We start from the raw sequence: 12,480 nt of genomic DNA on the forward strand, positions 1-12,480 counted from the left end.
ATAAAAAAGTCCTAAACATATGAACAAGTGCAAATGTGATTACAGCCTTAAAAGTTTATAATTTTGACAGTTTACGTCTAAATTAAAAATCCTCAGATCAAGAGTGGAAGGATTTTTATATGTATTCTTTACTGCTTACAGGTGCTTCTCACAAAACTAGAAAATCAAAAAGTTAATTCATTTCCGTTCTTCAAAACAAAAAGTGAAACTCATTATATAGAGTCATTACAGAGTGATCTATTTCAAGTGTTTATTTCTGTTAATGTTGATGATTATGGCTTACAGCCAATGAAAACCAAAAGTCATTTTCTCAGTAAATTAGAATATTTTATAGCATCAGCTTGAAAAATTATTTTAAAATCTGAAATGTATGTTCAGTAAATGCACTCAATACTTGGTCGGAGTTCCTTTGGCATCAATGCGGCGTGGTATGGAGGCGATCAGCCTGTGCCACTGCTGAGGTGTTATGGAAGCCCAGGTTGCTTTGACAGCAGCCTTCAGCTCATCTGCATTGTTGGGTCTGGTGTCTCATCTTCCTCTTGAAAATACCCCTTAGATTCTCTATGGGGTTAAGGTCAGGCGAGTTTGCTGGCCAGTCTAGCACATTGATACTGTGGTTTGTAAACCAGGTATTGGTACTTTTGGCAGTGTGGACAGGTGGCAAGTCCTGCTAGAGAAAGAAATTTTTTTTCTCCAAAAGCTTGTCAGCAAAGGAAAGCATGAAGTGCTCTAAAATTTCCTGGTAGACTGCGCGCTGACTTTGGTCTTGATAAAACACAGTGGAACAACACCAGCAAATGACATGGCTGCTCAAACCATCACTGATTGTGGAAACTTCACACTAGACCTCAAGCACCTTGGATTGTGGCCTCTCCACTCTTCCTCCAGACTCTGGGACCTTGATTTCCAAATGAAATGCAAAATTTACTTTCATCTGAAATCATCACCTTGGACCACTGAGCAACAGTCCAGTTCTTTTTCTCCTTGGCCCAGGTAAGACGCTTCTGGCGTTGTCTATTGGCCATAAGTGGCTTGGCACAAGGAATGTGACACTTGCAGCGCATGTCCTGGATACGTCTGTGTGTGGTGGCTTTGAAGCAATGACTCCAGCAGCAGTCCACTCCTTGTGAATCGCCACAAAATTTTGGAATGGCCTTTTCTAAATCCTTTCAAGGCTGCGGTTATCCTGGTTGGTTGTGCACTTTCTTCTACCACACGTTTTCCTTCCTCTCAACTTTCCATTAATATGCTTGGATACAGCACTTTGAATAGCCAGCTTCATTAGCAATGACCTTTTGAGGATTACCCTCCTTGTGGAGTTTGTCAATGACTGCATTCTGGATATTTCAAGTCAGCAGTCTTCCCCATGATTGTGGAGTCTAGTGAAACAGAACATACCTTTTTAAATGCTTAAGTAGCCTTTGCAGGTGTTTTTTGTTAATTATTCTATTTTACTGAGATAATGGCTTTTGGGTTTTCTTTGGCTGTAAGCCATAATCATCAACATTAACAGAAATAAACACTTGAAATAGATCACTCTGTATGTAATGGCTATATAAAATATATGAGTTTCACTTTGTGTATTGAAGAACTGGAATAAATTAACTTTGATGATACTCTAATTTTGTGAGAAGCAACTGTACTGACTAGTTTACCACCCACATCTGCTGGTCTTCTAGGCAGTGAGAACAGAGATTAGAAGTAATTTACAGCATTCAAGCTCTGCTCTGAAGCTGGCTGGACCCAAACAAACACTGTGCCCGAGGCAAATCTGCCTGTATTTGCAGCACCAGAAAGGGCACAGTCCGGGCCAGCGTCTCAGCTATACCACTGGTTTGAATTGACCATTCAGAAGTGAACCAAGCTGGAAGCTAAGTGGCAGGTAAACAATTCTCTCCTGTAAAGAAAAAAAAAATCAATCACAAGACAACCCTTTTAATGCGGAATAGAATGTCTTGCAATGAACATTTGGTGTAAAAATACCAGAATGCTTGGAACATATTCTAGAGTCACATATTTGAACAAAACTGCAATTTAATATTTTCATAAAAGGGTGTTAAAATAGATATTTTTACAATAATTGGACAGATGTGAATGGCTAGAAACAAACAGATGTGCTTGCAGATTTATGAAATGTACATTTGTATCTTGGTAAATGTAAATACTCCTTATACACTCCACTCAATCTGCATGTAGAATTTATTAAATACATTAAAATATGCAATGTAACAAAACTTGTTTTTCTGCATACGAAATTCATAACACCATTTTAAATGAACAAAAGATGGCTCACTAACTTTTTTTTTTTTTTAGTCTTGTCTAACAGCTAGTGCACATTTCACACTAGCTCTTCTCCACCGACACCAGCTGTTTGCTCTGTTTATTGGACGCAGTTCACAGATTACATATACATTAAGAGTGCTGGACAAAAAAACATGAGGTACGAAAGTGGTTCAGAGATAATAGGTCATGCAGATCATGCTAAACAGCAAAAAGGAAAAATAATGTGAATGATAGAACACCGAATAAAAATACAGAGAATGTGCATAAAATAAAACAAAAAAAAAAAGTTACACAGCTTTGCTTCTTTGGTTACAAAGTAGGTTGAACAATTTCACAGTTTTTTTTTATCCCACCCTAAAAAAAAAAAAAAAAAAAAAAAAAAAATTCACATAAATTTTCTAAAAAGCATAGGAATCATGGCAATTTTTTTTTATTCCTCCCACAGTGGGAAAGAAGAGAAATGAACAAAGTTTTCTTCATCAAAATATCTAATCTATCATTTATTTAGCATCACAACTGTCTCACTCCTGTACAGGTGCAATAGGTTTCCATACTTACTCTTTACAAAATTTACATTCAGACTGGATCGTTTCTATATTGTAAAATAAATACCAAGACGTAAGATTGCTGTTAGTGTTAGATATACATATATATATATATATGCCTGGATAGGTATGCTCAGTTATTGCCCTATCGGATGCAATCTTGTTTCTCTACTATTTATGATAGATTTACATTTATTCTCTATATAAAGGAAAATAAAATAAAGAGTGTCTGTGACATTGTTCATACATATTAAGAAAATAGCAGCCCTGTAATAAATAAAACACAAAACATTTAAATGAAACTGAAAAGAGGCAAAAAAAAAAAGTTACTTAAAGTACGGTGGCTCTCGCTAGGAATACGATGATTAGTTTTGCTTACGTAGAACTGACAAAACATGGCTCAGAGTATAGTCTAAAATAACGAGACGCTTTCCCCCCTGGGAGAGCCACCAAAGCTCTAAGTAAGACCCATTGCTGGATATCAGACCTTAACAATCCGTTCTAGCAGCAGTTTATGTTTCAGAAAACCAACCATATAATCCATAAAATGAGTGATCAATTCATATAGATTAGCTGTTCATGAATAGCAATGCAGGAGACGCACAGGACGCGCCGCTCCTTTAAGCCAACAAGCACGTCAACATAGGACAATACCTGGAGAACATCCAGAGCAATCTAGAATACAACTATGTTCTACCATATTACCGTAAATAAATGCAGCGGGAAGCAGATGGCAAGAAGCCCACTATACAAAGACCCCGGTTCTCATCATAAGCGGGTCCCTTAACATTGTAGACGAATTTCATTATACCCTTTAAATAGGCTGATTGAATATTAGAAAAAGGAGGCGCCAGGCAGGAAGGTTTATAATGGTTTCCCAGGACATGGACTCGTCATCCGATGGCAGACAGGTCATGACGGTGGTGACAAAGTCCATCATGCTTTTCTAAAAACCACAGCGATTAATCAGTATGAACAATGGATGGCTTTAGTACCAATGTAGAGTCCTTTCTAACAAGACGTGCATTTTTTTTTTACGTTTTCTAGAACATAAAGTGCTGCTCTTGACCCCTTTCCAGAGGATCTAGTGACCTGCACACATTCATTGTCAGTATTCAAAGAATGTATGTTTTCTGTATGTGCATGTGTATATGCGCGTATATATATAAAGATTTTACCATTCATTTGTGTTAAAAACCTGATACGCAAAGCAATAGGCATCACCTCTCTCACAGCGAGAGATCAGGGAGTACGATTGTCTAATACTGAAAAGGCCAAAACACACAAATGAAGCATGGCTACTTGCTCTTTTTCTCATTTTTTTTTCATTTTTAAAGTGGAAAGAACAGCAGTGGCACACAAGGACAGATTGCTTTCAGATTTCTGAACGAGGCGAGAAAGCAGTTTTTTGTACACTTTTTACGCCGAAGAAACATTCGGTTGCTGCGGTGGGTGTGCGGTCTGTGGAGCCGTGTGAGGAGCTGTAGTCACTGGAGGTGGCTGTTGAAAGGTGCCAAGACCCACTTGGGTCGAAAGTTGAGACAGCTGATCGCTGTTAGAAAGGGTTTTTAACAGTGCATTTTCACGTTCAAGTGTAGAGTTTTTCTCTATTAATTCCTTTATTTGTTCCTTTAGGACTTCCACCTCTTCTCGTACCGCGTACATCAAATGGCTTTTTACCAGGTCCTAGAAGAACAAAAAAAAAAAAAAAAAAAACTATTAATACTTGGCCTTACAGAGTCCCTAAGGAAATCTAACCCCTCTATTTTACTGGCTAAAGTGAAAGAACCTCTGTTTCCAGCGCTGGGATTTAGAGCACTAAATCTTGTGTACAGTAGAAAGCTTTCATCTACTATGAAGTGGGCGAGTATTCGCACTTATGGCTACAAGTCAATGACGCTTCACTTTCTTAAAAGAAAAAAAAGCCCTTGACAGACCTGTTATGAGTTCAGAGTGCTTTTTCCCCTCTGAGTTAGGCTATGTTCACACGTTAAGTTTTTTCTGTGTTTTTATGCAAATTAAAAACCTTGCGGTTTACAGTACCAGCAAAAGCAGTGAGATTTCAGAAGTCTCATGCACACGCTTTTTTTTCCTGACTGAATTGGAAAACTGCTTTATTAAAACTAGCATGTCACTTTCTGCGCTTTTGCAGCAATTTTTTTTAACAATAAAAAGCAATAAACAAGTGTTAGTATTGTCTAATTAAATATGTGTGAAAGTAAACAATGCCCGCCACCTCAATGCACTGCCAATGTGTGAAAGTAAACAATGCCAGCCACCTCAATGCACTGCCAATGTCTTAAGGTACCTTCACACATAACGATATTGTTAACGATATCGTTGCTTTTTGTGACGTAGCAACGATATCGTTAATGAAATCGTTATGTGTGACAGCGACAAACGATCAGGCCCCTGCTGGGAGATCGTTGGTCGCTGAATAAAGTCCAGAACTTTATTTAGTCGCTGGACTCCTGCTGACATCGCTGGATCGGCGTGTGTGACACCGATCCAGCGATGTCTTCACTGGTAACCAGGGTAAACATCGGGTAACTAAGCGCAGGGCCGCGCTTAGTAACCCGATGTTTACCCTGGTTACCATCCTAAAAGTAAAAAAAACAAACACTACATACTTACCTACCGCTGTCTGTCCTCCAGCGCTGTGCTCTGCACTCCTCCTGTACTGGCTTTGAGCGTCGGTCAGCCGGAAAGCAGAGCGGTGACGTCACCGCTCTGCTTTCCGGCCGCTGTGCTCACAGCCAGTACAGGAGGAGTGCAGAGCACAGCGCTGGAGGACAGACAGCGTTAGGTAAGTATGTAGTGTTTGTTTTTTTTTACTTTTAGGATGGTAACCAGGGTAAACATCGGGTTACTAAGCGCGGCCCTGCGCTTAGTTACCCGATGTTTACCCTGGTTACCGGCATCGTTGGTCGCTGGAGAGCTGTCTGTGTGACAGCTCTCCAGCGACCAAACAGCGACGCTGCAGCGATCCGGATCGTTGTCGGTATCGCTGCAGCGTCGCTTAATGTGAAGGGGCCTTTAGGCTACTTTCACACTAGCGTTTTTTGACGTACGTTGCAATGCGTTGTTTTGGAGTAAAAACGCATCCTGCAAAGTTGCCCGCAAGATGCGTTTTTTTCTCCATAGACACTCATTAGCGACGCATTGCGACGTATCGCCACACGTCGCATCCGGATGCGTCGTGTTTTGGCGGACCGTCGGCACAAAAAAAGTTCCATGGAACGTCTTTTGGTGCGTCAAGTCCGCCATTTCTGACTGCATCCGTTGCCCACGTTGTTCTTTTTTTCGCAGTTTGCGTCGGTACGTCGGGCCGACGCTAGTGTGAAAGTATCCTTAGGTAAACAATGCCTGCTACCTCAATACACTTCCAATGTCTTCGTTAAACTGTGACAAATTTAACTTCCCTGTCTGCCTTTACATTTGCAATTGTATATCGATGTGTAACTTTCATGAACTTTCTATTCAGAATATGCACCCAATCTTTTTTCCCCTACATAAGTTGAACAAACTGCCTATTTTTCCAAAAATGTTTTATGGTGGACTAACACCTAGCACAGTTTATGGTTGCATGGTGGAAACAAAGGGGAGCTTCAGATTCTTAAAAAAGGCAGCACAAGGAGATAAAAAAACACAAAGAAAAGCAGCAAAACCTGCTTTTTGTTTGCCGCTTTTTCTTCAGCAGGGGAAAAAAAAAAGCTGCAAAAAGCAACATGTGAACATACGCCAAATGGCTTTCAGGGCAGGAAGTGGAAAAGTGTTGTAGAAGAGTTTTTAAAAAAAAAAAAATATATATATATATATATATATATATATATATATATATATATATATATATATATATATATATATATATATATATATATATATATATATATATTTTTTTTAAAAAAGGGAACCTGTCAGCAGGATTGTGCACAGTAACCTACACAGTGTCAGGTCGGTGCCGTTATACTGATTAAAATGATACCTTTGGCAGTTGAAATCCATCTTAATGATATGCTCGTGCCCCGGGGCGGAGTGGAGGGTTTCATGTGGTGCTCTGCTTAGGTGGAGGTGCCTGTGCTGCAGAATGATCGCACCATTTTCAAACTGATTTTTTATTTTTTTTAAAATGAATTTATGGATACCACACTCACATTCCTTATGTAAATTAGGGGGCGGGTCAGTGAGGGATCAGTGACCTGTCAGAAGCCAGACTGATGAATACCTAATCATACAACGAGTTGCTCCTCAGTTTAGAAACCTATAATCCAAGAATGCACTTACCATGGCCTGCTCTATCTTGTTGTCGATGGCTACAACATTCGCACTCGTTGAGCTGAGGAAAAAAAACAACAAAAACATAAAATATTACAAATTACAAAAACATAAAATATTACAAAAAAATATTACAGTTTGCTGCACTGCTGGGATGCAAACCAATATTTCCAAGATCAGTATATCATCAGTCAATATCAGTCCCGACAAACAGCCATGGAAAATATTTACTGCTTTGTGGAATACAATTATTCAACTTTACACAAAATTTCAGATTGCAGAGATAGAAGCATCAATCCAAGCAAAAAAATTACACGGGTGTGATCATGCCACCAAAGCTGTCAGTAATTAATCATGCTTTCTGGCAATCTAAAAGGGAAATTTACAGAACTGAAAACGTTTCGGCTCCTTTCACACATCAGTTTTTTTTGCCATCAGCCACAATCAGTCGAATTTTGAGAAAAAAAAAACCGGATCCAGCAGCTGATGCCACTGGATCCGTTTTTTCTCAGACTTGTATTAGCGACGGATTGCGACAAATGGCCTCACATTTCATCCGTTCGCTGGTTCCGTTGAAAATTGTCTGGCTGGTGGCCAGAGACAGCGGACAAAGTAACTTTGTGTCCGTTGAAAAACGGACAGCGATAGATCCGTTGCCATCCGTTTGCTGGAATGGAAGCCTATGGCGCCGAGTCAAATGATGGAGTCTGGCAACGGATTCCGTATTTTTTACACTGAGCATGCTACGATTTTTTTAAGGATCCAATTAGCCAGATCAGCTAGTCAGATCCGTCTCATCAGTTTTTCACAATCTGCAACAGATCCGTTTTTCAAAAATTCGACAGATTGTGACTGATGGCAAAAAACTGATATGTGAAAGAGGCCATTGCGGTATTTTGTTCTGACAATTGACCGCATCACGTAGAAAAAGGTGAGCGACATTTACACAAAACAGAAATTTTGGCCTTCATAGAAGATTCAATGACAACTCAAGAAAATCACAATACTGTAAAAGTGTTAGTAAAACTACAGTTGCAATAAGCAAAATATTACGGATCCTGGTTTCCTGTGACAGTTGTAAGCGCACACTGCTGATGCCCCTACTGTACCCGCGTCTGTGCAAGCAGCTAAACACCGATGTGACCGGTGTCACTGCTGGGGCGGCCATCAGGGAGAGCTGCCAGCTCCTCTGAGGGTGGATTTACAGGTTACATATTACGTGCAATAGAAATGTCTATTCTCAGGTCATTTAAAGCTGTAGTAATAACCAGCTTCTTGCCGACGGTCAGTCCCGTCCTCTGTGACTACGACATGCCAGCTTAATTACAATGTCCTACAAATAGGTCATTTTTACCATCACTGTAAAACTTTGCATCCCAAGAGCTTGCACGCTATATGGGACTTGGTATAAGTTATATGCCCACATTTAGGACGAATTTCACTGGTGTTTTAGTTGACGTGACTAGGTGTTCAGCTTGTAACACCATGTTATAATTTATATATGGGTATGATTGACAGAAGTGCAGGAACTGCAGCAAATCTACATACATTAGGGCCATTTATAAAAGGCTACATGCCGCACTTGTGGAAATATAAATATATATGCTATGAGTGGCTTGTACAAAAGCATCTACGTAACTTCTAGCCCTTTTCTCTTTTTTTGTGAAGTAGATGGAGGACCACCTGCCGCCAGATACATTTTCTATAAATTTCGCCAGAAATGGTCAAACATTAACAAACCACTACAGCACCTCCGCGGTGAGGTGTACGACTAAGGTTGCTTGAAAACATTTTCACATTTTCATTCAGTGTTCTAATAGTAATGAATGAGATCGGTGAATACCATGTTTCTTTGTAAATGTGCACCATAGCGTTAGTTTAATGTGTTCTACTCCAGAGAGGCGATCAGTTCTGAGGGTGAGCATTTCCGTTTTCCAACCTTCTCGCCTTCGTTTCATGTCAATAGTCCATTTAGGTGCCGACTAATGATGAGCGAATATACTCGTTACTCGAGATTTCTCGAGCACGCTCGGGTGTCCTTCGAGTATTTTTAGTGCTCGGAGTTTTAGTTTTTGTCGCTGCAGCTGAATGATTTACATCTGTTAGCCCGCATAAGTACATGTGGGGGTTGCCTGGTTGCTAGGGAATCCCCACATGTAATCAAGCTGGCTAAGAGATGTAAGTCATTCAGCTGAGGTGAGGAAAACAATCTCCGAGCACTAAAAAATACTCGGAGGACCCCCGAGTGTGCTTGGGAAATCTCGAGTAACGAGTATATTCGCTCATCACTAGTGCTGACCGACATGTGAAAAGATCCTGCATGTCAGATTGTGTTTGACAAACGTGTAGGCATATCTGTGAAATCTGCTAAACGGGTCAGATGGGCAGTGATGTACATCCAGCTCCATTGTGCCCATCAATATTCACTTTGGCGTAGTAATCTGTGCAGAGATCCAACGTCATCATGGAGGACAGGGTCGTCTAACCCAGAGGTCCCCAACTCCAGTCCTCAAGGCCCACCAACAGGTCATGTTTTCAGGATTTCCTTTGCATTGCACAGGTGATGCAATTATTACCTGGGCAAGACTAAGGAAATCCTGAAAACATGACCTTGTTGGTGGGCCTTGAGGACTGGAGTTGGGGACCTCTGGTCTAACCAGTCTACATACCAGCAGTTCACCAATGAGGAGGGGTCTATGTGGGGATCGTCTCTCTAGGACTGCAAACCCTTTAAGTAGCCATAGTGCTCTATATGGAGGACTGCAGAAACCCTTTTATATTAGATTTATGGTACTTTCAGGCTATGTGCACACGTTGCGGATTCTCAGCGGATCCGCAGCGTTTTTTTTTTGAGGTGCAGAAACGCTGCAGATCCGCAATTGATTTACAGTACAATGTAAATCAATGAGAAAAAAAAAAAATGCTGTGCACACTTTGCGGAAAATCCACTGCGGAAACGCTGCAGTTTAAAAGAAGTAGCATGTCACTTTTTTGTGAATCTGCAGCGTTTTTGTACCCATTCCATTATAGAAAACCGCAGGGGTAAAAACCGCAGCAAATCCGCAAGAAAACCGCAGCAAAAACGCACAAAAAACGCTGCGGAACCGCTGGTGCGTTTTATGCCAGGAGAGGCAGAATCCGCACTAGAAATTCCAAAGCCTAATCCGCAACGTGTGCACATAGCCTTAATCACGTTTGACTGTCTACCAAGCGTGCATGTGGGGATCCAATGTGATGGCTACTGGCCAAAGGAGAGGCTTCAGCTGACAGCGATTTATGTGGACAGCTTAACACAGCTGTGCAATACATTATTTGCCTCATAATATAGTACTAGGATTTTAAAAAAATAAATAAAACACTTTTGGTACACCAAGAAAAGCTGTACAATTGTATTTTTATAGTTTAGTTATGTTCATGTAGATCATGTGATAAGAATATACATTATGAAATGAAGCCAATCAATGGCCACTTCACTCTCCCCGCCTTTAGACAAATTACCAACATCCAGAGAAGTTAATGTTACTGCTGTCTTGTCCTCTGGATGCAAGCAATATGTCTAAAGGCAGGGAGAGCGAAGCAGCCACTGATTGTCTGCAGGGTTCACGTGACATTACGCTGTTATGCGATTGCTGGATAATCCGTTGCAGCAGCACTGGGACAGCACCAGCGGTCAAGGGTGTTTTAAAGGCAGAAATCTATGGTTAGGCAGAATGAATCAACTGATGTGACCTTTAACCCCTTTCCACCATCGGAGATAATAATCCCTTTGATATGGGCTCCAGCGGTGAGCCCACATCTTTTCCAGCACAAGTCAGCTGTTTTGAACAGATGGCATGTGCCCCAACAACCGAAGGAGGAATCGAGATCCTCCAGCAGCTGTTAACCTGTCAAATGGCGCTGTTAAATTCTGACAGCAGTGCACCCGGCGGCCCTGCGCCTATGGACATGCGGCGCGTCTTTTTAGAATTCAGCATGTCTGTTTACCTTGTGGGGACGCTCCGTCGCAACAAGGTAAATAACAGGTCCCTATGCATGGGGTGCGGAGATTCCGGATGTGTGCAATGAAAACATCCAGAATCACCACGTGTTCAGAAGGGGGCGGCGCTTTGGGCAGAGCGGGTTTTCTGCTCCGTCCAAAGCGCCGACAATCCGGACCGTGGACACGCACCCTTAGATAAAAGAGAACCTAGACATGTTTGGTGTTTATGAACTCGTATTGACCTGGAGAATCATATCGGCAGGTCAGTTTTAGCATTTAGGGAACATAGTAAAAAAGCAAAAACAAAAAACAAGTGTGGGATTGCACTTTTTTTGCAATGTCACCGCAATTAGAATGGTTTTCCTGTTTTGCAATACACGATATGTTAAAACCAATGGTGTCGTTCAAAGGTACAACTCGCCCCGCAAAAAACAAGCCCTCACATGGCCATATTGACCAAAAAAAATAAAGAAGCTATGGCTCTGGGAAAAAGGGGAGCAAAAAACAAAAACGAGAATACCTCTGGTCATGAAGGGGTTAAATGCAGAGCCGAAATTAATATTTTACAGCTACGCTTATCAGGTGACAAAGTTCTGTTACCTCTTCGGTAACAGCTGCAGCTCACAAAAGCCAATATAAGCAGAAAAAAACCCCACTCATAAAAAAAGTGAGGCTTTTATATGCAACAAAGCCCCATGTTAACCTCGCCCTGATAAAAATGGAACAATTACCATCAGATTGAAATATTCCACAACTACACAGATTTAGAAAGGTCACAAGACCTAAAAGCTGGATACTGAATGCATAGCCTTCCTGTAAGTTACCTGATTTGGGGAACACCTGACTTAATATCAATGAAGCTTGAAAATATTTCCTGTATCGCCCAAATGGAAAATTCCACTTCTATACATTCTAGCCTCTTCCTGACAGTCATGAACATGTGTGTTATTCAGCCATCAGCCTCTAAGCAGTGAGGGGTGCGATGGTCCTCCTACATAGTAACATAGTAACATAGTTAGTAAGGCCGAAAAAAGACATTTGTCCATCCAGTTCAGCCTATATTCCATCATAATAAATACCCAGATCTACGTCCTTCTACAGAACCTAATAATTGTATGATACAATATTGTTCTGCTCCAGGAAGACATCCAGGCCTCTCTTGAACCCCTCGACTGAGTTCGCCATCACCACCTCCTCAGGCAAGCAATTCCAGATTCTCACTGCCCTAACAGTAAAGAATCCTCTTCTATGTTGGTGGAAAAACCTTCTCTCCTCCAGACGCAAAGAATGCCCCCTTGTGCCCGTCACCTTCCTTGGTATAAACAGATCCTCAGCGAGATATTTGTATTGTCCCCTTATATACTTATACATGGTTATTAGATCGCCCCTCAGTCGTCT

The 12,480-nt window shown here is 41.1% G+C and overlaps 1 protein-coding gene across 3 annotated transcripts in view; it reads right to left on the reverse strand.

Annotated features, from left to right (window-relative positions):
- Positions 1-2,181: 2,181 nt before the first annotated feature.
- Positions 2,182-12,480, reverse strand: part of LOC138642606 (TSC22 domain family protein 2-like) — a 64,823-nt gene continuing 54,524 nt past the window's right edge. For 2 of the 3 annotated variants that reach the window (XM_069730869.1, XM_069730870.1), the window contains 2 exons: positions 7,113-7,164; positions 2,182-4,514 (listed from right to left, as the gene is read on the reverse strand). In XM_069730869.1, the coding sequence (XP_069586970.1) occupies positions 4,248-4,514; positions 7,113-7,164 (319 nt within the window). In that variant the 3' untranslated portion in view covers positions 2,182-4,247. Of the gene's footprint in view, positions 4,515-7,111; positions 7,165-12,480 lie in introns of those variants that run through there. The other variant, XR_011314073.1, reaches the window with a different exon arrangement.

The sequence above is a fragment of the Ranitomeya imitator genome, chromosome 6, assembly GCF_032444005.1.
Source record: "Ranitomeya imitator isolate aRanImi1 chromosome 6, aRanImi1.pri, whole genome shotgun sequence".
Taxonomy (NCBI): Eukaryota; Metazoa; Chordata; class Amphibia; order Anura; family Dendrobatidae; genus Ranitomeya; species Ranitomeya imitator.